This window comes from Parasteatoda tepidariorum, chromosome 1, assembly GCF_982258835.1.
Source record: "Parasteatoda tepidariorum strain Cologne lab strain chromosome 1, Ptep-v5.0, whole genome shotgun sequence".
In the NCBI taxonomy this organism is placed as follows: Eukaryota; Metazoa; Arthropoda; class Arachnida; order Araneae; family Theridiidae; genus Parasteatoda; species Parasteatoda tepidariorum.
The window spans coordinates 57,967,596-57,995,029 of record NC_141755.1 but is presented as its reverse complement, the minus strand read 5'-3'; the positions used below and the strand labels follow the sequence as shown (position 1 = coordinate 57,995,029).

The following is a 27,434-nucleotide window of genomic DNA, read 5'->3' as shown; positions in this document are numbered from 1 at the left end:
GTAAGCCAAGTAACCAGGAACTGAGATAAAACAAATTAAGAAGTCAATCTGATATTTTGAATTTGTTTTACGTGCCTAGACAATTTATAAATGAAACATAACCAGTATTTTCAAACTATGAAATCTCAAAATGATGGTTTTCTAGAACAGAAAGTACCTCAAAGTAGTTTATAAAGATGGTCATAAACACCCAGAAAAAAATTTCCAGACTATTCCAGGATGATTTTATCGAATTTTCTCAATATTTTACAAATAAAATCTGATTTATTTAGGGTATAATAAATAAAACTTAATAATCCTATCGGCATAAATTATATTATTAATATTTCAGTTATGCCTTATTTTTATTCATAAAATACACTGCAATACACTAATACTTACCATTAGAGTTGAAAATAAATATTTAAAAAAAAAATTAATACAAGACAAATGGATGGTGTTTTCTACCCTAGGGAGCGCTGCACGCTCTTTACTGCATTACTACCAGGTTACTGTTTTTAGAGTCTTTCGAGGGCATTTGGCTCAATGTGTTCATTGTACATTGAGTCTTACTTAAGTACTATTTCTTGTATACATAGTATTTGTCACCTGATTTCTTATTTGTGTTTACAATGACTTCCGTGTATACAATGACTCTTGCATTGTAGCTTAACATTTGAAAAAATAGTCATTATAAAACACTTATTACTTTGTCAATAATACGCCAACTTCAAAATTTAAACTTAAATGATGATTTGTAATCTCGAAGTGCGAATAATATGATAACACTAACGTGCATGGCTTTCAACAAGAACAAACAATAATAAACAGGCAAAAAGAGGCCAAATTAGGACTGCCAAAAAAGTGAGTTCTAGCAATTATATCACCTTTTTTAACAATATATCTACAAATAACTTTTCATTTCAAACTCACAAGAATTACTTAATACCATTAATATCTTATGAAATACAACAGATTTGAACTCAGAAATTAAATAATTCTCTTCTTTTATTGAAAACAAAATGTCTGTTTGAAAATATTGCCTTGCAGGATAAGCTGTTGTAAGTAGCTGCAAACTTTTTCACCAGAAGTCAAGCTGGACAAGAGCTCGAGATTGTTGTTGTTTACTATTTATATTGAAAACACCATTAATTGTTTTGGAACTTTTGAGTGCCACAATGTTAAAAAAAAAAATCTGACTTTTTGTATACATTATCAAAATTCCCTGATTATTTCAGATTTATAAAACTTTCTGTTCTCCCATATTTTCCTGTTCTGGGGTCACAATTAGGACTGGGCGATATTAGAAATTATATATCGTGATGCATCGTCAGTTTTGCATCGCGATATAGCGATGTATCGCGATATAGTATTTTTGAATTTCATTTACTTGTGAGGCACAGAAAGTCAGATTTCTATCAAAACTTCATACTCAGATTGATTTAAATCAATTTATAAATTTGAAGATATATATGTTTTGCTTAAGAAAGATATTAAATAAATTGACTACAATGTACAAATCTTACTTAAAATATTTGTTGAAATGTTTGTTTAGAAATTCATAATACGCGTAAAACAAAGCGTTAAAAACTTTTTTTAAAGCGTTTTTTACAAATTAATATTTTCTTGTACTAATGCATAAATAATTTCATAATTATTAAGTTCGATCGTAATGTTCAATTTCTAAATGAAACGTTAAAAATTATTTGTATGCTTAAAACAAAGTGCTAAATAAATTTTAGAAAAAAGAAGAAAAAAACGCTTTTGAAACACTATTTTTTATTATTATCATTTCAGTTATTATAGTTCATTTACGTCACACTAGAGCTGCACAATGGGCTGTTGGCGACGGTCTGGGAAACATCCCTGAGGATGATCCGAAGACATGCCATCACAATTTTGATCCTCTGCAGATGGGATGGCACCCCCGCTTCGGTAGCTCGATGACCTGTAAGCGAAGTCGAGCACTTTACGGTAGCACAGTTTAACGAGGACCAATACCGCACACCCTCGGTCCCTACGCAGACTGATCCAAGTGGTCACTCACCCGCACACTGACCGCAGCCAGTGATGCTTGACTTTGGTGATCTGCAGAAAACCGTGTCTTAAAGATCAGTCCACTGCGGGACCTTATCATTTCAGATAAATAATTAAATTAAATTAAATAATGAACGAAAAACAAAGTAAGATTTAATTTCTTAAAAATAAAAAAATTGTGATATTCGATAATATATTTAGCTAATTAACAAATAATATGAAAAGAATATTTTTAAAAAATAATTATTATACTCTCTAATAAAACGAAGTGCTAAATGATTTTAAAAAATGAATAAAATACGCAAACCTTTCAAATTTTTTTTGTATTGTTGATTGAGATATGTTCAAATCCAAACGACAAAAAAAAAAATTTTTTTTTTTTTACTTTATTTCTAAAAATAAAAACAACAAGATTTATAAATTTAAAATCGGTAATAAAAACTCATTAAATTATTAGAAGTTTCATCCAAAAAATTTTAAATAAATTTAAAGAAAGTAAAAAAATAACCTAACAAATTCAATTCTTTATGGGCGCCTAAATTAGATTGCCGATAATTTTCATATTTAAAGATAGAAAGAAGTTTTTTTTAAAATAAAAACTTATCTAATTAATGAAGAAACTCTTCTTTATATATTCTTTTCAATAATAGATTGCCTTCAGAACGAGGTAACATCGGCGATCACGAAGTTAGTTCCACTGAAAATAATCTACAAGAAAAGTTGCGACAAAGAAAAAAAAAGCTAGAGGTGCGAAAAGGAACATGCGATATAACGATATGTGTTCTCAAAACTCTGATTCTACAGCTCACCATCAAGGCCATTTCAACATAACGAAACGAACATCGTCTTCCACAGCGCGAGTCGACATCGGAACGTAAGAGAAGAGTCTTTTATCCCTATATCGTTATCTTATATCCTTGCGTGTCTTATATCGCTATATCGTTTTGCACTCGTTGTCTTTACTCGACGGCTTAAATCAGATTTCTGATGCATCGCCTTGAATGAAAGTCGCTGTATCGTCTTGCCGATATATGCGTTAAATCGATATGTCTCGATACATCGATTTATAGCCCCGTCCTAGTCACAATGCTTATTCATAATAAGAATTAATGAAGTTCTCTAAAGTAAGAATGATACATAACTCCAATCGGCTTAAAAATACTAACTATTTTCGGCAGATTCATAGATTGCTTAAAAAATTCACCTTGCTTAGAATTGTTGTGGGTCAAGTTTGTTTAATTTTTCATCATAAATCCTTTATTTTGCATCAATTAATCATAAAAGCAATTAACAATAAATAAACCTCAATCATAAAAAATATTTAAGAAAATAATAATTGTAAAAGTACTTATTAATGTATAAAATTTCAAACCAAATTATATTTAAAACAAATAAAAATATAGGTTGGTCAATTTTAAAACAGAACTAAAGAAATCACCCAAAACTTCTTTCTTTCTCAACTGATCCAATTCTTCTTGTTTTATAGAAAAAAGTTCCTCATTATCAATTCTAAAAACAAACAAAAATGTGTTATGTAACACAATAAATAAATGTAATTGGTTAAAGAAAGAAATATCATTTTTTTTAAAAATTGCAACAGTTTATAAAGTTTTTTTAGAATATCTTATTAAGTTAATATTGTATTTCAAATAATCAGGAAGAACTTTCTATAGGACAGGGTGTGCAACTTAGGAGCAATTTCAACTGATTTATTATGCAGAACGTAGTAATTAAATTTACTTAAATTTTGTGAGAGATAAATTAAAGTTGGTCCCTGACTATCTGTTTAATGTGGCAAAATGGTAAACTAGATAACAAAAAAAGCCCAAAATGGATGGAGTTCTAATTTTCACCCCCTACTCCCATGTATTTAAAAACTTTTGTTATACATTTTAAGATAAATGATTAATGAAAAACTGCTTACTGTTTATTAATAAACTATACAAATTAGAAAAATTACAAGGAGAAAGTGTCAAACTACATGGTTTTTATGAGTTTTGCATATGACAAGATCACAGAAAGGGGTTGGCAGCAGATGAGCGCTTTATCGTTCCTCATTTTCTTACTTCTTCCTTGAAAGATCAGTTTTACAAATGGCCAGATCCAACACTTCATTTTTCATTCAGATAGTATGAGAGCAGGGCAGCTGTGAGCTGGATAATCAAAAGCCTACTGTATATAATTGTCTATTGATGTAATTTTTAATGAAAAAATACTGTCACACACCACGGAAAAAAGTTTTTTTTCTGTGGCCTTTGTAAATAGCCTAGCCCCACATGGGTGACCTTCGGATGCGATCTGAACGCACATACCTTGACAAAAACGCCGCTTTGAAATGAACACACCCAGTGAGATCTTAATACAACTCTCCCAGCCTCTCACAAAATAACAATGAATCAACTAATGGTATCCGTTCATTGAATTGATTCTACCAGGATGTACCTTTTGATAGGTGATGGTTAATATTGTCGGTAGCCTAGTCCCACAATATTCCTTTAATTAATTAGCAATGTTATAGAAAATAATCCTCTTCACAAAAGAAAACTACATGTGCTAATTAGAATATAAATTAAAATAAAATATTGCATAAGTTTTTGTTAATCCACTAAGAACAGTTTTGCAAGAAAATAATTCACAATATGAGAAAATCAACGACATATATTTTAAGATTTAGTTCAGCAATAGGATTGTAAGTCATGATTCATTTGGAGTTCATTTTGAATATTTTAAATCAGTTGTCAACTCCAGCTGAAACTGTAAATGAATCTAACAACAGATTGAAATTGAATATGATCTATGTTTATAAGGAACTTTTGATTCACTGGTTATACAATTTCAAGAAAACAAATATACAGTTTTAAATAAATAAAAAAGTCATTACGCTAAGCAAATTTAAAAACTTTTTTATTTACCTATCTTTTTCCAAAACAGCTGCCATATTTTCTAAATTTTGTCGTTTGTCGTTTAGCTCCATCAACTTATTTATTAACTTAGCTGAATGATTCTCAACTGTTAAAAAAAAATAAAAAACTTATTAAGCAAGGAAAAACTTAAAAGGCTTAATTTATATTATTTATATATTATTTATATTTTCTAAATTTTGTCTTTTAGCTCCATCAACTTATTTATTAACTTAGCTGAATGATTCTCTACTGTTAAAATAAAATAAAAAACTTATTAAGCAAGGAAAAACTTAAAAGGCTTAATTTATATTATTTATATCACTATCAAAAGTATCTAGTTATGTTTCTGTTTAACTGTTCACCAAAGTGTTGATTTGTATTACATAACTTCTTTGCACACCAGACTCATTTAACACTCATTACAAAAAAGAGCATACCAAATATAACTAAATATTTATCTAATAAACTATTGGTCTCTGTCAGTTTTGAAAATGTGTGACGTTATCAAAACAATTTAACACTTTAGAAGATTGCAAACGTTCTATTGTAATAACTATTTATATTTAATATAAAACATACAGAAATATTTCTCTTAACTAACTCTAATTTGTTAAAAATAAATAAAAATCAACTCATTCTGATTGGTATGTATCATCAATAAAAGTTGACTCAAATTACCATTTGATAATATTGAGAGAAGATTTTGTTTTTCTTTTTCCTTTTTCTTCTGTAATAGTAAAATCTCATTTTCCATTCTATCTTGTTCCTAGAAAAACCAAGTACTAATTCATTTAAAGGATAAAGACAATATATATAAAAAGGAAACTAGATTCTTTGAATTGATATGTCTTTAATCAATTTATTTAATGACATTTCACATTGGTTAAGTGTCTAAAAAATTATGCCACAATTAAGCAACATATTGTATTCCATTTGTCATCCAAAAAAATGATACAAATGCTTGTTAAATCTGTTTGGTTCACAAGAAACATAAGTCGTAATGTAATTTAGATAAGAGTTTCTTTAATAAAATTCTTTAAATACCACATGGAACCTACATATAAATAATGCAGATTGATAATATTTTAACAATTTCAATAAAGTTATATAAAATACAAATCAAATTATTAAAAAACTATGAAAAAAGAAGCAGCCCATGTACATACAGTAAATTTGAACTAATTTCAAATTACTATAAAAATTATTATTATTATTAACGGAAACAAACAGTTATTTAGTGGGAATCTTGCAAACAAAAAAATACTCTTTGTATAGCATTAAAAAGTTTTAAAAAAATGATATTAACAAGCTTTGTACTGTATCAAATGTTGGGAAAATAGTATTTAATTACATTACCTTTCTCATTTTAAAATTTTTTGAGATCCTGTCTTTTGAACATGTGCCTTAAAAAATAAGACATTCCTTGTGTTAAATAAATATTAAAACTATCTCACTCATAGACATTGTTCTTCTTCAAATTGCAAATTTATTACATGGCAACATTGTTATTTCCTAAAAATATCATATAGTACTACATCTTAGATTTACTTTTAGAAGAAATAATTAGTTAGTACTATAAGAAATGTAGAAAAGTACCAAAGCAATATTATCCATCAGTTGTTTTTTACGAATCGAAGTATCAGCAGCACTTGGCAATACAAGGCTTTCTTTCAGAGCTTCTTCCATCAGTCGAAGATCTAGTTGTCGTTGTTCCTATTAAAATGTTAATCTCATCACATAACTGTTTTAAAATGTATCAAATTTTTAAAATTGTTAGCTTTATGGAGTGATAAATCAGATATCAGTAACACAGTAGAGATAGCAGTGTTACCATTCAAATAGGGCAGAATGCATGGGGATTTAAATTTTAATGGGGTTTTAAGTTTGTCATGGGGAAAAAAAGGTTTGAAATTTGTGGAAGAAGCAAATATATATAATTTACAAACACACAAAATATGTATTAAAAGGTACAGACATGATACAAATAATAAAATAAGAGTAAATAAGAGGTAGGAAATTCTTACTTTTTTTAATTCATATATTTTCATGCTTTTATGAAACAAGTATATCGATACATTTTATCAAATATATAAGTATTTTCATTCAAATGAATCAAATTTTGGTACAAAATATTGTTATACATTGTTAAATTATTGCTCATGTCTTAATTTTAATCGCTCTTTATACTCTGAAAATGATATCTCAGAGTCCATGATATTTTAAGCACTGATAAATATAGAATAACCGCTTTGGTCAGTTTGGTTAACATTATGATTTAGATATCCAAAATTTAATCAAATTTCACTCCTTCAACATGTATTTACTGACTGTTGCTTTGTTTTCATTTAACCATCTAAACACAAGTTTGAACTTTCCATTACATCAAAGATGCAGCAATGAAATTTCCTATCATAATCACTACATGATTTTTTACTATGACTTTATTCAAACATCAGCATATGGGGTGCAACACTTATGACATAGGGAACATTAGAATTTTCTTCATAAAAATAAAGAGAAAAAGAAGATTCTAGATAAAAAGAACATAATGAAAAAGAAGATTCTAGTTAAAAAGAATAGAGAGAAAATGAAGATTCTAGTAAAGCTGAATTAGAACAGCATTTTGCTGAAGAAAAGAAAAGAAAAAAAAAAGTGGGCGTGAAAAAAAAAGAAAGAAAAATATACCCTAAAATTTGTCTTAAGTAAACAGAAACATTTGAATGAAATAGATTCATATAATCAAGGTTCTATTATATTTACAATGTGTAAAGGAAAAATAAGAAGTATAAAAATGAGACTTATTGTATCAAAATTTTGCAGAGAACTAGCATGAATCATACAATACTTTGGACATACAAACATAACAGCTGATGGGTGGATGGTTGTATAAACTTACAGCTTTGAGCATATAATCAATTGTAGAAAACATTACATGCAAATATCAATGAATGAAATTGAAATTGTTTTGAGCATTCATTACCCTCACTAATGGATAAAAAATATAAAATTTTAAAGACAGAACATAATGGATTTACAAATAATCATTTCATGCTAATACATAAATAGGATAGGTAATAACATATATGTAAATACTCAATTAAAAAAACGGATAATGGGGGAATTTTGTTTTAAACTTATGGTGTTTGAGTAAAAATAATTCTTAAAGAATGACATGGAGCATGCTAAAAAGATTTATTAATACTCTAAAATGCTGACTATTCATTTTGTTTATTAAAATTCTAATCTAACTTAGATAAGAAACGCGAAAGTTAAAAGCAAATTTAGGGATACCAGAGCATGAGAATGTTAGTTTCCCAATGCTTATGATGTAATACTTTTCCTTTCAGCAATATACATTGGTTATTTTTATATTAAATTACATAACATGTTAGCTACCACAATGATGAAAAATAATGTAATTGGCACACAACATATGTGTCTAAAAACAGCTAGCGTGTTAAATTAAAGTTGATTATAACTTCCCAATACCTTGACAATGCACCAAAACAACAGTCACTTATTTCTCATTTAGATTAAAAATTTAGATAAAACAAATAACAGGAGAGTTGTGTTAGTTAAAATAAATTTGAAAATTGCGTTTTCCAAAAACCATTTATCCCATAAATTATTCGTTCCACCACTAGAAATTTTGTAGAAATGTAACACACTTATAAATAATAATTTCCTGTATAATTATTGGAATAAAATACATAAAAATGTAGAAATATATATATATATATATATTAATTTATTATCCCTGAATCAAAATAATTCTTGAAAAATACCATAACACCTTCTTCGAAATGAATTACTGATTCTTTTAAAAAGTTGGGTTGTTTTCCATAAATGTGTAAAATATATAAATAAAAAAGCTGTTAATTAAATAGTAAAAATGCTTTTAAGTCTTAAAATAGTAATTATAAAAATTAATATAATTATAAAAAGTAATGAAAATACATAGCAGATGGAAGGCTAAAAAAATTAAGACTAATGCAAATAAATAAGTAATTTGAATAGTTCAGTTACAAGTTTAAAAAATAGAAAGATAACTACAATGGTACATTAATAACCTAATATAATCTGTTGTTAATTTTGTAGATAAATCTAATAGTTCATACCAATAAATATTCTATTTAAACTAAGTATACTCACCTGTATTAAATTTTAAGATATTTTTAATCATTTTAAAGTAAACAGCAACAAAAGGAATGCAAAGCCCAAAAAGCTATTATCATGAGTAGAAAATAAAGAAGAAAAAAATTCATAACACTTATAATTAATTTCGTATCAGATTTCATCATAAATGCATTTGAGTAAATGCATGTACAATATTTTTTAATTGATATGGACAATTTAAATAGACTTTAACGCAAATCAATAAGTGAGCAAATAAAAAGTATGACAGCAAAATGAAATTATCTTTGTTAACTGCATGATTTATAGCGATGTGATGATTTTAATCAATTTTATGAAAATCACTTTACCTGAATACTTTAAACTTATTAATAAATAATGCAACATGTCTAACAACATTCAATTTTTACTTGAATAAGATTTATTAAATAGCAGTTATTCTTAATTCATTACATGCAAAATATTCTTTGATTAACAAATTTGTGATTAAATTTTGTTATAGTATTTTTTTTACTAATAATATTTAAAATATTTACAATGTACAGATTCACAGATATAAATATTATACAATACCATTGCTCCCAATCATTGTGGCTTTTAAAATCAAGTAAAATAAAAAAAATTAACTAAATAAAAAACCAATTTATAAACAGTTTTGCTAAAATTAAAACAAAGAGCTGTTAAAAATCCTTACAAATCTATTTCTAGTGGAAATTGCTAAAGATTTTAACACTTAATTTTTCAATTCAAATAATATTATTGTAAATAAGTCTTTTTTGTTTCTTGCCAACTGTCAATTTTAAATACCCCATCCTTAGTTTCATTTTAAGGTAATTATGTATTTTTTAAGGCAATTAAATATTATTATTTATTTATCGTGGCAATGAAGTTTCTTCTTTATGTAATAGTTTAACTGTTTGGAAGTTTCGAGTTAATTTGATTTAATTTAAAGTTTATTTAAAAGAAATAAGATTGTCGGATACCAGGTATCTGGTGTCCCTATGGTTAAGATTAATTTTAGTTTCGCAGACAAAAAATAGTTTGCACGTATAAAGTTACGTTGAAGTTAAGGAGGACTCACATGCACAATTACTCCTTCGCCCCTCCTCTCCAAAAAAAGATTGAGGAATAATGGTAATTGTACTATGAAAAACTATTGTGTTTGAAAACTAAACCACACATATGTAACATAATTTTGTTAAATTGCATACATCATATGCACTAACAGCATCGCATACACGAAAATTTAATTTACAGTGTATCAAGGGATATTTCTAATGGTTTATGCTAATAGGACAGTATATAGTAAAGAGATAATTGCATTATTTTTTTTTAGAAACTTATACAAAAAAATGTCTGTAGTTATACATAAATGAAATCAAAAAGAGATGTTCAACTGATAACTCAACACATTCCTCTCCTTTAGAGAAAAATTTATTCGAAATTGAAATATTCTTTATGCTTCGAAAAAAGCATAATCAGCTAAACAAAAGAATGATTTACTCAAATTGTTAGATTTTCCCGGAATTAGCAAAACTCAATAAGTAATTACTCAGTTGCAAATATAAGTAACATTTAAAGAGTAATTTTTTTTAGTACAGCTAGGTAAAACATATTCAATAAATACATAGAAATGTTTAGAAAATGTCCTTCTTCGAAAGCAATTTTTCAGTTTTACAGAGCACTCTAATTGAAGAATAAATTTAGTAAATTATTCAGTTTATCTTAAGAAAAAAAGTGTAAAATTCCTCAGAAACGTTCTGTTGTCAAAATAGAAAACAAAGTGTTGGAAGTAGTATGTATGCAAGTAATAGTATTGTAAAGTTCGAACAGTACGCAACTTTTATGTTTATAATGTTAGATGAATAATACTTATCTATAAAACCCCTGGAAATATTAATTATGATTGATTCAATTTAATACAGGAATATTTTCTTCTTTCCTTTTTTCTTAAGCATTACTTAATGCATTTCAATAAACAATACATATATAGTTAGAACAGTTTAAGATTAAATGTTATTTTAACATGAAAACATAAAATATTGTAATAAGTCTTGTAATTAAAAATCTTTAAAAAAATTCACTTTAATGGGGACATTTTTGTTCATTAAGCAAGCAAAATAAAATGCGTGCATTTAATATGTATAAAAACATGCATAAAGAATCAGACCATTAGTTTGTTCACAATGCAAAATTAAATGCAACTAAACATGAAATAAGTTTTAAAAAATTAAATAACAGAAGCTGCTACATGCCTTTGCCCTTTGATACTGGTGATAAGATGCCTACAACAATAGGAAAACAATATGAGTAATAATCAAGAAATGTTTTTCAAAATAGATGTTTCTAAAATTCAATATGAGAGATATGCTAAAAGTAATACTTTTACATAAAATAATATATTTTCTTTTAATGAACCATCTGTATAAATAAAAATGTAATAAAAACTCTATATATATTATAAATAAGGAAGCAATATAATTATGCAAATAATTTTATGTTTATTATTTCGAGCAATTAGGCACTAATATAAAGATAAAATGTGATAAAATATTACCAGTTATAGAAAAACCTGCTAAGTTGATCACCTAATAAAGTAGATATTTATAATAAAACCTCAGAAGGTATAAAGAAAAAATGAGAATTTCCTGTTTCATTTGTTGACCACCTGGCTAAGTGGATCATTAGAGTATTGCACCACAGGTAGTCAACTTACACAGGTTTCAAGAAATTATCAAAAACAAATGATAAAATAATTATAATCTACAGAACTGACCATTAAAATTTTTGCACTAGGAGGATGGCACACCTCACTCATGAAATTTGCATAACAGATAAAACATGGTACAATATGCAAACAATTTTATTTTTAGCATATTCATGGAAAGCAGGCAGTAGTAGTGACATCTATAATGCATATAGAAGCAGAGATTTGACAGCATTTTTCTCCTAAGTAAACTGCATTCGAATATCATTATTAATTAATTATCATTATCGATTATTAATTATTAATTATCATTATCGATTAATGCTTTCTGAGGATCTATTTGTCCCAATTATCAGTACATTAAATTACCTAGCTCATATGTTCCCAACCTTCCTTAGATCACCATTCCCTCTGCAATTCAAAACATTTTGACTAATTTCAACTTTAAGTCTTTTGATAATCCTGCTATGACAGACTTCTGTAACTATGCCCTTAAGTTACTAAATGTATAACTGACTACCAATGTATTTAAGTTTGAAACATTTCCATGCTTAATTTCGATGAAAATATAAAATCTGTAGAATATTAAAATTAAAATCTGCAATTTATCTTAGTTAAAATCTTTAAAATAGAATGAAGTCTGAAAAATTTTTAACCATTAAATTCAACAAATAGAATGAATTTGCAGTTTGAATTAAAGACTTAAATATTATTTTTCATTCTAAAAAATTGTGAAATAAATTATGTCGTTTCAAGTTGATTCTATCCATCATTTGTGGTTTTTAATATAGCTAATACTAACTCAAATATAAATTAAAATTAAATCACATAGTTATATTTTATAAGTTTGCAAAAAACTTTGATAATAATTTTTTGAATTATTAAACAAAGGAGAAAATTCATAAATTATTCAAATAAATTAACTAAATAATATATTTAAAACTTTTTTATAACGCAAGTTGAAAGGAAACGATGATTTCTGAACTTTAAAAGTTCTCAAATAATGCATTTCTGACTTTAAAAAATTCATGCTTCTTGATTAAATATAGAGAAGCAACAGGGGTACAGAAATTTAAAATTCCTATGAAGATCATGGTGCTGTTTGAAGCTAAAATGTAAAATGGATATTACAATATTTTCTATTCTTTGTTTACAAGATTTAATAGAAAAAATTATTCTCTGATAAGGAAATATAAACATTTCCTGGACATGAAACCGAAACATTTATATATATTAATACATACTCAATACTAAGTTCATACATAGTTTGTTTATTGACTTCCAATTTAATTCTAACACTCATAAAATCCTTAACATTCCTTTAATAACCATAATCTTACTAGCCCCCCCCCTAAAGGTATTATCCACCCAGTGGGAGAAGAAAATAGTGTTCATAATGGAAACCTATGATCTAGTTAGTTATATAAAAGAGAAATGGGACTGGATCATTGAGAAACTAAACTACCAAAATCTTGTATATAGTCTTGTTATTTTGAGCTGAATTCAGAAGATTAAGACATTTGTCAGTCAATCTGTTACCGTCAACAAAAGAGAACACTGGTAAAGTTATTGACAGTATCATTAATAAAATAATGCTATCTACTACATAATGCAGCATATTAAATAATGCTAACTACTACATAAAATGTCTGTAACTACGCAGACACTATTAGGATTGACAAATGAAAAAGCCAGAAAACAAATTGTGAATATATAATTTGATTTATATTAAAGTGAATTAAGGAGAAAAGGATTTTTATCTATATTAAAGTTGATAAACAATTTTTTTTTTAAAAAATGACTTTGATTGCTTGCAATAAAACTGACAGATAACTTCCATAAATGCAACAAGGAAAAGCGAAAAAAAGTACCCTTTTTTGCGTAAATAAAGAAAAAAAAATTTTAATAACATATCTTGGTCATTGCTTATAAAAAATAATTTTTGGCACTGGTATATTGTTAATTGAATGAAAACAATAAAAAAATTAATATTGTAATAAAAAACTTTACTGAAAAATCAGGGGATTCCAAGGTGTTATACACAGTATGCTCTGCAGTTTTGCTAGGAACATCGCAGGATGGACTAGAAACAAGACAGTATTCTCTGCCACTCTCTAAAAAAATACAAATAATTATAATAAATTTGCCAAAACTATAAAAACGTAATGTTTGGTACAACTTAACTATAAGTGAATGTCCCTCTTAGGCAACGATTCATCACAGTAATCCCAAATAGAGTGCAAATGTTTTATATAGTAAATACAAAATACAAAAAGTTCAAGCAATATCTCCTATCAAAAAATAGATAATAAATGTTGCAAAAGTTATCTAAGTCTTGGAGTTTAAAGTATGATTTTTTCCAGTCTCCAGACAAGCTGAATATGTCAAGTAATTTGTATGAAGAATATTATGTCAAATAGTGATAAGCCAAAAAATAATACAGTAAGAAAAAAGTACACTCTAAAAAGTAGAGAAATTTAGTTTTTAAAATGTAATAAATCTGACTTCTGAAAATGTAATAAATCTGACTGATGTAATTTTCATTGACGTTTTTCAATTCCTATAATTTATTTTTCCAGACTTATGGATAAAAATATTTTCAATAAAAATTTATGCATAAAAACTAAACCTAAATGAAAATCATAATCTTCCTATTTTTTTCTCTTTAAATAAACATATGACTTATTTGTTATACGCATTGTTCTTGCGAAATTCATCTTCTAAATTGAAACTCAAAAACAAACTTAACTGAATAAATAGCTGATACAATTTCAATGTTTTTAGGATCTTTTAGCCATGTTGTTCTGTAAAATCAGTGAAACACTGGATGTATATGAAGACAAATTACATTTTCTAGTTACTTTCTTGTAATTTTGATAGATTTGAAACATTTTCATGCTTATGGTATTTGTCATCTATACCAACTTGTTTTCACTAATTATAGGATTTAAAGCAACGTAGATGACAGAAATAAGGATTAAATTTTACTTGCTGCAGCCATTTTAAAGTGGATCACTTTTTTATAGAGAGTCTCACAATAAATGATTTATTTGCTTTTGCACCGGCTTGCAGTAATGTTCTCAAACACCAGAAAACAAAATCTATTTACAAAGCAATTGAGGTTTATCAATATTTTGTAATAATCCTACACACAATAAATAAATAGCAAAAGAAATATCAAAAATAGAAACATATACAAAATGATCTGATTATAATGAAACTCCAGAAAGCTAATTTACTATCTCAGTTTTATCATGAATTGCCTGTAAAACAATTTTTTATTGAGTAGTTAAAAAGCTATTTAAACATAAATATTTTTAAGTTGATATGGTAACATTGAAGTTGTAGCAAATATTTTTGATTTATAAAATTCATTTAATGCCGGTATACACAAGTACTTATAATGGTTATTTTATTCTAAATATTTAGTATTAATAATTTCTATTAGTCATTATTCTTATTATGTGAAAAAAAGATAGTTAGATATATATCCAATGATTTTGCATAATTTAGTGCTTGATCTGAATAGCATAACAAAAAGTGTTCTTATTTGAACAATGAGAAGGATTGAACAAAAACTGTAACAAAGTGGTATGAATACAGCTTATAGATAAAACCCAAGCAAAACATCTATATTTAATCTTACAAAAAAGCAAATTTTTTTCACCATGCATTAATCACTAAATATCAAAAAATTAGAATGTGGAAATATGAAGTCTGCTGTATTTATCTGACTGGATCAATTCAGATTTTCATATGCACTGCTCTCATTAAAATAATTAATTCTCAAGTAATAAAAACCCTTTTATGGCCCTTTTTGAAAGAAATTTTAAATGTGTAAAGCATTGAAAAAAGGTTAGAAAAAATACATTATTGATGTATAAACACTTTCGTGATAAAGTATTTCATTTCCTTTGGGTTTCAAATTAGGCAGAAATTTTATAATCACCTAGTATTTGTAATTTGTCAAAGCAAACACAATATTTAGCTTAATAAAAATATATACTAAAATGCAAGATGATTAACTGATGATGAGTGAATTTATTTATTTTAATCAAATGAAAATAAACTGTGTCAAAATGCATACCATTGCAGAGAAATCTTTGGATACTTTCAACTCCTTTAAGGCATATGTCTACAAATAAAGATATTATTAAGTCTTCATATAAAAAATATGACAGTGCATAAATAAAATAAATACAGATTCGTAAATACAAAAAATAAAAAATTTCATAAAAAATTTTTAAGATTTTTTTTATAAAAAAAAATTAGAAGGAAAAGCAAAAAATTTTTTGAAACATTTTAAAAGAATGGTCACATGTAATAACGATATTATTTTCTTAAATCCATAAAGGTTTTATTTTAGCTGTATTATTTGAATCAAAGATGCCAGAAAATATTTTTTTTTTAAAAACTAAATATATTAATATAATAATACAGTGAATTGTATTTGACTTGCTTAAATTTAGGTTGCTTTCAGCAACAAACTTTACATGCAGTCCTTCTTACTTCTAGGTTTTATTGAAGCATTAAAGTATTTATCCAAGAATCAAATTTATAAATATGTTCCAAAAATAGTCTGATAATGAAAACTGTTTTAAATTCCTAATACTAGTAAAGTAACATGTAATTAGTTTTTAAAACACCAAAAAATTTTACTTTGGCTAAAAAAGTACAAATGTATAAATCTATACATTACTACTTTGTCATATCATTTTAAAGAGCCACAAAGCAGTCAGCCTGAGCAAGTTTTATATTTGCATAATGCTATATAATTAATCCATAAATATTTTAAACCATATTATTTTAAAGTCTTTGCATCAATGCCCTTTCAATTTGAATTTTGTAGTAAGAAAATTTTAGGTAACCTTAAACTGGCACCTTGTGCAAGATTTTTATCCTATGTATTAGCACTTAAAATATCAATGCCAGGAATCCAGAGTAATACTGTCAAACATAACAGGGGGAAATCTGAACCCTAAACTAGTTACTTTTTGTAGGTAAACTGCACTGCCGAAGGTAGCATGTCTAGCATGGCATCACAAAGTAATGAATTTGTGAAATATTAAAGACAGGAGTCAATGTGGAAATGAGAAACGATGAGTTTGCAAAAGGTGACCAATTGGTTGATGCAGGCAGCAAAGAATAACATAAAACATAATTATTTCTACAAATTAATAACTACGTTTTTTAACTATAATTTGCTTAGTACATAATATAAGATAATATTAATATAAAATATTATTCATATTAAATAAATTGCATAGACTCAATATAAAATGTAATGCCAGAAAAGTCAGAATCAATTATAGCAAGCAATGAAAGAAAAATAGAAAATAAATTGGATAGTCTTAAAATTAGTCAGATAATAGGAAAAGGTAATTGTTCCTAAACCATTCAAATAAATAATGCAAAAAAAAATATATTAATTGGTGCCCTTGCTCATGAATTATTAGAATACATGAACAAAATTTCACATAGAGATATTGAGAGACACTTACCACAATTAGGATATGTAAATAGTTGAGCGTCTAAATTAAAACAATTTAATGACACAAGATTGCACAGCTCCTTTGGTAAAGTTTTGATTTTAGGATTATTACAAATATCCAGAGACTGAAGACATTGTATTGAGCATATAGCTAATGGAAAAGACTGCAAATTATTACCTAAATGTAAAGTCAAACAAAACATAATTAGTTTCAAAACATAAATATTAAACCATAAGTAAATTTTACTACGTTATGAGCAAATATCAATAAGTTATAAGAAATACAATTTAAAATTCATTCAAACTATTCTTCCAGAGAGCAGTATTTATACAAAGCAGCATATAACTCTAATTTAATTGACTTCATTCGTTTATGAAGTTCATTTCATTGATTGACGTTCCTACAAAAACTTTGGAAGAATTTTTCCCAATTAAATTCCCACTTTGATATTACATTTTTCTTGCACAGGTAACGTATTATACTTCCTTTTGGTAGAAACTAAATCCATGATGGTCAAACTAAGTCAGACAATCAATAATAAAACGATGTAGAAAACAACTAAAATTATAACTTTAGAAAAACCAAAGCAAATAAACTTTTATTTCTAAATCACATAAAATGGGTTGATTTTATGTAGTGATGCAATACAAAGATAGTTTTCTATTTTAAAGCCCTCATGTATAGGGAATCTGAATAGCATATTATTGTAACTAAGAAAAAAACTAAGTGAGGGAGTAAAGAGTACAAAAACAAACTTTAGAATAGACATCAGTTATCAGAGGCATAGGGATCATAGAGGTTAGTATAATCAAGGTCCTACTGTATTTTTAATTATAGGCTAAAAGAAGGAGAAAAAAGGAAACATACAAAAAATAAAAAATGTGAGAAAAACAATCAAGAATACTTCAAAATACTATGCTAAGATCATACAGTCAGATAAGACGATTAAGTATTTTCAGGTATTAGTGCAAAAGCCAGTTATAATAAAAGGCCTTTGATTATTAACAATAAAGGAAACACAAATCTAGTACCTTTTGATTAAAAAGTCAAAAATAAAAATATAAAAAATTAGAAATTTACAGGAAAGCAAGAAAAGAAAAGAAAACAGATGGGCAGAAACATTAGAAAAAAATAATTGACTTTTTCAATAAAGGAGATTTAAGTAATCAGTTGAAATAGTAATCAGTTACATTTAATAGTTCAACTAAACAATCAAATTATTTTCACAGTTTTTTTTTTTAACTAAGCTAGCTAAGAAAATAAACAACTTGGTAAAACAGTCTTTTTATGTAAATTTTGTAAACTTCTTTTCAATCAATAAAAAGAAAACTGCAAAGTTCACACATTTATACCCATAGAATATATATGTACGAGAAACTAATTTAAAGAAAATTGCTTTAAATAAATATATTAATACAATAAAATATCTGAACATTCATAAAGTTAAGCAAAATATTAAGGTACTTAAAAAATGAGTGGCTATTTTTTAAGAATTTAGTATAATGAGACAATAATGGGTAGAAAAATTATATACTTTTCAAATTCAAGCTTCTCAAATTTGTCAGCTTGCCAATGGAAACAGGTAGTTTCTTCAAACGGTTTTTTTCCAAATTTAATTCCTAGATTGAAACAGGATAAAAAGTAAAAGATTTGGACATTTTCTAATAATTTAAATTTTTTTTTACACACAAATAAAATAATTACTTGCAAGTGAGTAAGATAGCCAATCTCATCAGGTAGGGAATGCAGTTTATTGTTATGAACATTAAGAACCTAGTAGGAAAACAGGATTAATAAAACAATAATATCAATTCATCATTACACTACATATTGAAATGATGACTTAAACAGAGATCCTCTAACGATTCAGGACTTTTTGCAAATACATAATCTCGTGAAACTAGTCTAGCTGTCACTAAACATTGAGGATGTTGAACCCCAACAACAAAAAAAGATACTTACAATCAGGTCACTCAGATCTTTCAGAGAGCCACCATTTTGTAGAGAGGTTAGTTGATTAGTTTGCAACAGCAAAGCCTAAGTAAAGCATGAAATTAATTACTACATTTAAAGAGATAAAGCTGAAGGTAAAGAACATATTATATACACAGAAAAAAGGATTTAAGACAAATTCCACTGGTATTAAAGCAATTGAATGCACCAAACGTTTAGTTTGCAACAGCAAAGCCTAAGTAAAGCATGAAATTAATTACTACATTTAAAGAGATAAAGCTGAAGGTAAAGAACATATTATATACACAGAAAAAAAGGATTTAAGACAAATTCCACTGGTATTAAAGCAATTGAATGCAGAAAACATTTTATGTTTTGTTGTTTTAATATTAAATTTTTTCATGGGGAAAAATTCCATTAATAAATAAAATACATTTAAATTGTAAATGAAAATTTGAACTGAAAAGTTTAAGACTCCGTAGCACAATGCATGTAACAAAGTTATTTAACAAATATCAATTGGATATATAAAAAAATAAAATGTAAAAAAATCTTAAAATAATGTACGTATGAAATCTCTAATTGACATATGTACCAGAGCAGCTGATGAAAATCAAATCATACCTATACAACAAAATTACAGTATAATATAAAAGGTACATATTAAAAAGTTTCAAAGTTTCTTGTCAACGAATGACATGGTACATAACTCATTCCATGAACATTATACATTATTATAACTGAACAGTAGCAGTTGTAAGTCATATTACACCTTGAGGGACACTATAAATTGTACTGAAAAAAGAACTTTCTTTTTTTTAAAAATTAGTTCAAAAATAATCTTGAAACTATTAAGATTGTATCTAAGAATGTGATAATCCTATCACTAGATCAAAAGTTATTTAAATGTTCTATTTTTAATTTCGTGCACTGTATAAACTAAAATAAATATTATAACAATATAAAATGAGAAGATTAAATTAAATTTAGCAAATAATGAAGTGATTTAAAAATAATACCTCTTTGCGAAAAACCCTGCACATAGAATATACTCCAGATGGAACCTTAGAAAAGAATAATACATTAAAAAGAATAAAAATATACCGATGAATTAATAGAAAAATAATGAACACAGTTAAAAGACTTACTTCAGATAGATTACAATCAGAAATATCAAATGTAGATTCAGGGGCTTCTTTAGCCTATAATGTTTTATGTAATTTAATCATTTAAAAACATAAACTTTAAAAATGAGTAAAAATTAAAGCAGTCCCGTAATAGAGCATTGTTGGCCATCTGGGTCATGGAGTTTAAGGTTCCACAATTTCGTGACCAATGGCATGTTTGTGGCAATGTTGTTAGCATTGTACACAGTTTCCTTTACTTCTCAGGCAAGCTGATATTCATTGATCAGAAGTTGGGAGGGCTTCAAGCCACAACTGGGGATCAAACCCCAGTTCTTCCGAGCAACAGCTTCAATGGCTTCAGTTCCACTGAGCCATTGAAGCTCAACTAAAAAGTAAACTAAAACAAAATTCGAAATTATAGAAAATATTTGCCACACAATTAAATATAACCCTTTTAATAAGTCCATTTAAATGTTATAAAAATATTACAAAAAGAGCCGAATGGAAGAAAAGGTTCTTTGTGACATTTTAGTGATTTAGAATAAATTAGCTTAAGAGTTTAAATTTTGTTCTTTTGTTACTTCAATGAATCTCTGTGATTTTGGTAATATCTGTATATCATATTTGCTTAGCAAATGATATAAGTATCTCCAAGAACCATAATGAACTAAGAGAAATGATGGATAAAACCTGCAGAAGTTGATATCTAAGTAGGACATAAAATAGTCTTTCAAAAAATTTAAGTTGTGTTTAATGCTGATGTCATGATAGATTAAACCAAAATGAATGAGCTAAAAATTAAAAAAGAGTAGAATTACATTTGTTCAGGACAAGTATTATTAATTTTCATGCACAAAACTAACAGATAAACCAAAATTGGTCATAATTCTTATGGCAAAAATAGCATCATACTAAAGAGCAATATGAAACTCTTTAGTATAGGTGGAAATTATTATTTTAGTAAATTTAGTATTAGTGTTTTATATGAAAAATTTTAAATCAATGCATGTAACTCTCCCACACTTACGAATTTAAAGCTTGGATTCATTCTAGTAAAGAAATTATTTCATCAATATGTAATAAATAATCTCAAACAAAATAAAATAATAATTCACAAAAAGTTGCTTAACCCTTAATAAATAATACATACTCATGCATTACAGAAAATTTAATGCAGTGACAATGAAATTGGATTAACCATCTCTAAATCATATTTAACTAATGATTCGTAGTTGAATAAGCAATTTTAGTTTAAAATTATCCTGATTCATATATAGCATATGATTTAACAAACTTATAATACAATTTTTGCTTTATATGTCCTTCGGATAAATTGAACATAGGTAAAACAATTTTTTTCTAATATTCAAATTTAGGATAATCTGATAACTATGAAAAAAAAGATTATAATTTTGTAATTACATAATGCAAACTTGATGCTCTAACTTAAATCTAACTAAGTAGTTTTCAGATTTACATAACATTTAAAAAAAACAAAGAATGTAAACTTTTTAATACAGTATTTTCCTTTACTAATATAAATTTAATATCAGAAATATAAATTTGGATAACTTAAATATGTTCTCCATTTTTAAACATTAATGAGCTATAGATTAACCAAACATGATAAACACAATAATAATATAGTATCTTTATGAATTTACGAACTTACGATGCACATTTTATGTTCTAGTTTTGCTTTATAATTTTCAGCTTTACCTCCATCACCCCAGAAAGGCATCTAATAAAAAGAAAAAATTTCTTTACCACTAATATAAACGAAATATCAAGTTAAAATACTTTTCATTATTATTATACAAAGAGTAAATTATATTTCGATAAAGAAATCATTAAATTGAAAATTGAGAAAAATAAGATACTGAAATTTTTATTTTGATACAACAGTTCAAAATTAATGTGAAAAAAGTGTAAAAATAAACAAGAACATCTACTATTAGTAGGCAAAAACATTTATATAATGCATTCAATTTTTTTTTCAGATTTATAAATACAAATACAAACTTGTTTAAATAGTGAAGAGTCAAAGTAAAATATAAACAAATTAATTTGAAAGTGTTGAATAACGTATAGTATTTTTTCAAAAGAGATTAAAAATAATTTTAATCAATAAAATTTTATTAACACGCAAATGTCATTGGTTGCCCAGTTACGGAATTTCTTTTAGCAACATTTGTTTACTTACGACGTTGATTGATTGATTGATGGAGGAGTGACATAATCAAAGGCATAACAAGGGAAAAAGTTTAAACGCAACGTTTCCAGCTACCTATTGGTTTTTATACTGCATCCTGATTTTTATAATTTTCATATGGGGAAAAATACTAATTTTTCAAAATTTCTTTCTTCTAAATACAAATTATTTACATATACCATGTTTACATTAATAAACAGTTTTATTATTAACAGCTTTATTAAATAGTATTTTAACTGAATAATTTATAGTGTGAAACTTTTGTTTTATTTATTATATTTTTATGACATTACATATTTTTATGCTATATTTTTATGTTAATATATTTTTTCAGATATATATTTATTATTTATATTATGATTTTTTCACTTATATTAAATAAAATTTTTGTTTTCTTTATCTTAAATATTTGTTATTAAAATTTTAGTTAAGTAAGTACCTACCAACCTACCTATTAAAATGAGAATTAAAACAAATATTTTTCGTACCACATTGTCTATTGGCCATTTTTTTTTCAAAATCTAAGTTCAAATTCAGACTGAGAATAATTATTCTTATTTTGAATTTGCAAATTATTTTTATATTATTATTATTGTTATTATAATATTATATTATTATAATTATTATTTGTAATTGTTATTCTTGATTTAAAGATAGTTTTAAAAAAATCAAAATCCTTGAATAAATTAAATATTTGTGCAGTATTCCATTTAAACTTTGTGCAATATTTTTCGAACGAAAGAAATATTTACAGAAGAAATATTGAAACTTATCCATTCCGCGAAAGCAGGGCGTACCACATTAATTAAAAAAATTTAATTATTGCTTTGGCTAATTAAAAAAAAATTTGTTTTTGAAAAAACTTTTTGAGTTTTCTAAGGGTATAACTCATATTGTGACAAATTTAATAATTTTTTAAGAGATCAGTTTTATATGCAACCAATTTTGTCTTATATGAAAGTAATCCTCCTAATTAATTAAAGACATTTCTAAAAACATATTTAGCTAATTACCTAGTATTACCTGATTAAATAAAAAGAAATATATTGGCTTCAAAAGTATACCGATGAAAATAAACGTCGACATTAAATAAATAATCCCAAGAAGCAGAAGCAGTAAGATATTACTTTATTAAAAACTTCATTCACTTCAAAAATATTTCTATTTTGTATATTTTTCAGATGAATGGAGTTTTTATTCAAGTAAGCATCTACATGTTCCTAGTACCAAAAATAGGCTCCCATTTTCAAAACTCTTCTATTAATAAATTTTTAAAGCTAATAAAGTAGTTTTTTTTAATTATTTTTTACAGCTTAAGTTTCTTGGAATTATTTACGTTTTTAATTACTCAGTACTTAGTGTCCTCAACACAAGAGAAATTAAATTATTATTAGTTTTTAAAATTATAAAATTAATTTAAAAATAAAGAAAACAAAAGCTTAACGAGGTCTATAGTTTAGGAAATTCAGAAACACAACAACTTGGGTCAATTTTACAAGTGAGAAGGTACCAAACTTTACAATAACGTAATCAATTAGCTGATTGAGTTAGAATAAAGAACTTGAAATTTTAAAATTTAATAAGAAATAAAACATTTGAGAATTTTGTAGTCTGAGAATAAGTCTAATGTCAAACGAGTTTCACAATTTATTCTACTATTACCAACAAAAAAAAAAATGTTTCCTTCTTGAACTGATTGGCAAAGCAATTTTTAAAAATTTTTTAAACCACCAAATTATAATAGTTTTTTTTCTTTTGAACCAGTTTAATATGTAAGAAAAGGCACCAGACTTTCTAGAAAAGGAGTTAATCTAACTAAGTAAAAAAAAAATATATATATATACATATCAACTTCAAATGTACAGTGCGCCCCCCCCCAAAAAAAGGACCACTCTGAATAAGCGTCTTAATGGTTCGAGGGGGTGACCAATAAAATATGCTAATTATTTAATGCAGACGATATTTTAGGTTAGGAAAACAGACACAAAAACGTACTTTCTCTGAATAAACATACCTTTTCCCGGAACGGAAAAGATCGGATTTGACACCCGAAGACGGAATCGGATTTGACACCCGAAATATAGGGGGGTAGAAGCAATTGGTCCCCATAGTTTGGTCAGGAGAGCGATCCTAAGTTTGAACCCCTTAATGTTAATTTTATTTTTTACGTTTTTCGTCATATTTCGAGAACTTTTAAAGAGAATTGAAAAATCTTTGCACACAATTATAAAAGTTTTTTACCCGAAGATAATTCCATGCAAAAAATAAATTTTTGTAAACATTTACTATTTTATTTAATAACAGTTGTAAAACTTTTGAATTGTAAGGTGTATAGACTTTTACATAATTTTGAAGTAGCTAATTTTACATGGAAAAATACAAAAATTTGAGCGAAATCGGTTGAATAGTTTCTGAGAAATCGAATTTTAAATCTACGACTTTCTTAAAATCCGTTTTCTCAGAAACTATTCCAACCGATTTGACTCAAATTTTGTATTTTGTCATTTAAAAAATTGCATATCTTACAATTCGAAATTTTTTCAATTATTACTAAATATTGAACAAATTTTATTTTTCGTATGGATTATCTTTGGATTAACAAATTTTATAATTGTGTGCAAAGATTTTTTAATTCACTTAAAAAGCTCTCAACATAGGGAGAAACACGCAAAAAATAAAATTAACATTAGGGAAACCGAACTCTGAATTGCTCTCCTGTCCAAACTATGAGGACCATATTTCCCAGATTGCGATAATTTGAGGGTCAAAAATCCGAATCCGTCGAAAAAAAGAGATACGTTTATTCAGAGAAAATACGTTTTTGTGTCAGATTTCGTAACCTAAAATATCTTCTGCACGAATTAATTAGCATATTTGGGGTCACCCCCTCGAACCATTTAAATTGAGTCCTAGAATGTGAAGATCCGATCATCATATCAAAAGTTATTCAGGGTGGTCTGTTTTCTTTGAAAGGGGGGGGGGGCTCTTTATCCTGATGACAGATTTCACTCACAGAGTAGAAAATGTAATATAACATTTTAAGGTACATTGTATGGTTAAATTCATTTTTATATAAAATAAAATAAATTAAAGAATAAAGTAATTTTTTTTACTTATATTGTATTATCTAATAAAATTTAATTAATTAAAATTACAATGCTTTGCTCAAGTTCTGTTTACCTCACTATGACCTGATTGATACAGCCTATAATCTAATATTTTTTAAACAGTATTGAAATATAAGAATTTTCTGGAACTGGTATTATGTGAAAGAAAAGGCATTATTCATTTAAGTAACATTATTATTTAGCTAAAAGAAGTAAAAAGTTTAAACTGTTCAACAAACATGCCGGAAACAAATTTTTAGTTAAACAATCAAGCTGCTCATGCTCCAGCTATTTGATAATTTAATGGGGAAAAAAAATATTTTGAACTGCAAGTTCCAAATTTTATCTGGAAGAAAGCGCGTAAAATTTTCTAAAAATATTGTTATTTAAACATAAAATTTATGTTTCTTCCTTTTTCTCTATTTGTAACCACACTACCTAATAATAGGTAATAATCCATAGAACAAATTGCTTTTTTTTTTTTTTTTTTTTAGCATTTTGTAAAACAAGATAATTCTGGAATCTGTTTACTCATTAACAGATAACTCATTAACATCAAATTTTTTAATGATTTTAGGTATTTGAGTTAAATTTGTAGCTGAAATTCTGCTTATGATCATCACATTTGAAGACATGACTCATGCAGAAAATAATTTAAAATTTTCGTATATAATTTGCATTTCAAAAATGTTTTGGTTTAATTAATTTTTTTTTGTTGCAAAAACTGCTTAGGTTTTTTTAACAGTACCACTCTTATTTTGGCTAATTTAATAATTTTTAAAGAGAATGCCAGTTTCTTTTTAAATTAATTTTATATGAAAGGATTTAAATTTTCTAAAGACATATTTAACTAATTAGGTCAAATTAAATATCCTAATATTTCTTGTAAAAGTCCTATTAAGAGACATTCTTTCTTAGAATGTGATTTCACTCAATGGACAAAAATAAAATTTCTAAATTATTGTACTCTATGAGTTTGTTCTTAAAACTAATTCATCAAACTTTTTAGCTATGTTGTTTAATTACTAATTAAGGCACATTTAAATTTATAGTTCTACAGGTGCTCATGGCAACTGACTATGTAATTCGTACAGAAGACATTTTAAAGTTTCTTTTTTAGTATTTTGCACCATAAGAGCTTTTTAAAATCGACATTATCTTTTTTAATAGAAGTATTTAATTTACTAAAACATGTTGGAAAATAATTTTGTATAACTTGCTCATTTGTGTAGGAGCTGGGATAATCTGGTTGGCAGGGCACTGCGTTCAAGTTTGGGAGTTCTAATCCAGCCGGTTGAAGACTACCCGAGCAGTAAACATTGACCGGTCCACTTTAAATCTGTCACGTCACAAAGTCCACCATGGTCCCATAACAAATAATATCTCTGTTGATGCTGGACTGGAAATTGATTGTTCTGTTTTCAGATCAAAATTACAAACTGTGGATGAATGAATGTGTCCACCCTATGAACGGGTGTGGCAGCAGTCTAGTTCTTGGCCATAGATGGCACTCCTCTGCATTAATGAGTGACAACAACAACATAAGTTGAATAAACTTTTTTTTAAAAAAAATACTGAATTTTACCTATACTATGGTATAGTAAAATAATCATACTACCTGAAAATCTTCCAATTGTTTGTTGTATTCTATTTGTTTAAAAAATTTTTGCTTTAGTTTACTACCAATAGATAACTATTTCTCAAAAACCTAAAATATTTGAAGGAATAAGAATATTAATTATGTAAAAAAGAATTAATTTTAAATTAAACAATAACCTTACAA

General features: G+C 26.5%; 1 protein-coding gene across 6 annotated transcripts in view; it reads right to left on the bottom strand.

Annotated features, from left to right (window-relative positions):
- Nucleotides 1-22,564, bottom strand: part of LOC107457551 (E3 ubiquitin-protein ligase LRSAM1) — a 33,455-nt gene extending 10,891 nt beyond the window's left edge. The window contains exons 1-15 of one of the 6 annotated variants that reach the window (XM_043040433.3): nucleotides 22,355-22,564; nucleotides 22,005-22,073; nucleotides 20,354-20,407; nucleotides 20,225-20,269; nucleotides 19,215-19,289; nucleotides 18,957-19,025; nucleotides 18,787-18,871; nucleotides 17,262-17,429; nucleotides 15,848-15,895; nucleotides 13,771-13,874; nucleotides 11,309-11,338; nucleotides 6,516-6,632; nucleotides 5,598-5,685; nucleotides 4,929-5,025; nucleotides 3,455-3,525 (exon numbers count right to left, since the gene is read on the bottom strand). In XM_043040433.3, coding sequence (XP_042896367.2) covers nucleotides 3,455-3,525; nucleotides 4,929-5,025; nucleotides 5,598-5,685; nucleotides 6,516-6,632; nucleotides 11,309-11,338; nucleotides 13,771-13,874; nucleotides 15,848-15,895; nucleotides 17,262-17,429; nucleotides 18,787-18,871; nucleotides 18,957-19,025; nucleotides 19,215-19,289; nucleotides 20,225-20,269; nucleotides 20,354-20,407; nucleotides 22,005-22,073 — 1,120 coding nt within the window. In that variant the 5' untranslated portion in view covers nucleotides 22,355-22,564. The remainder of the gene's footprint in view (nucleotides 1-3,454; nucleotides 3,526-4,928; nucleotides 5,026-5,597; nucleotides 5,686-6,515; nucleotides 6,633-11,308; nucleotides 11,339-13,770; nucleotides 13,875-15,847; nucleotides 15,896-17,261; nucleotides 17,430-18,786; nucleotides 18,872-18,956; nucleotides 19,026-19,214; nucleotides 19,290-20,224; nucleotides 20,270-20,353; nucleotides 20,408-22,004; nucleotides 22,074-22,354) is intronic. The other 5 variants (XM_043040434.3, XM_071179743.2, XM_043040435.3 and 2 more) reach the window with 5 other exon arrangements.
- Nucleotides 22,565-27,434: the final 4,870 nt, after the last annotated feature.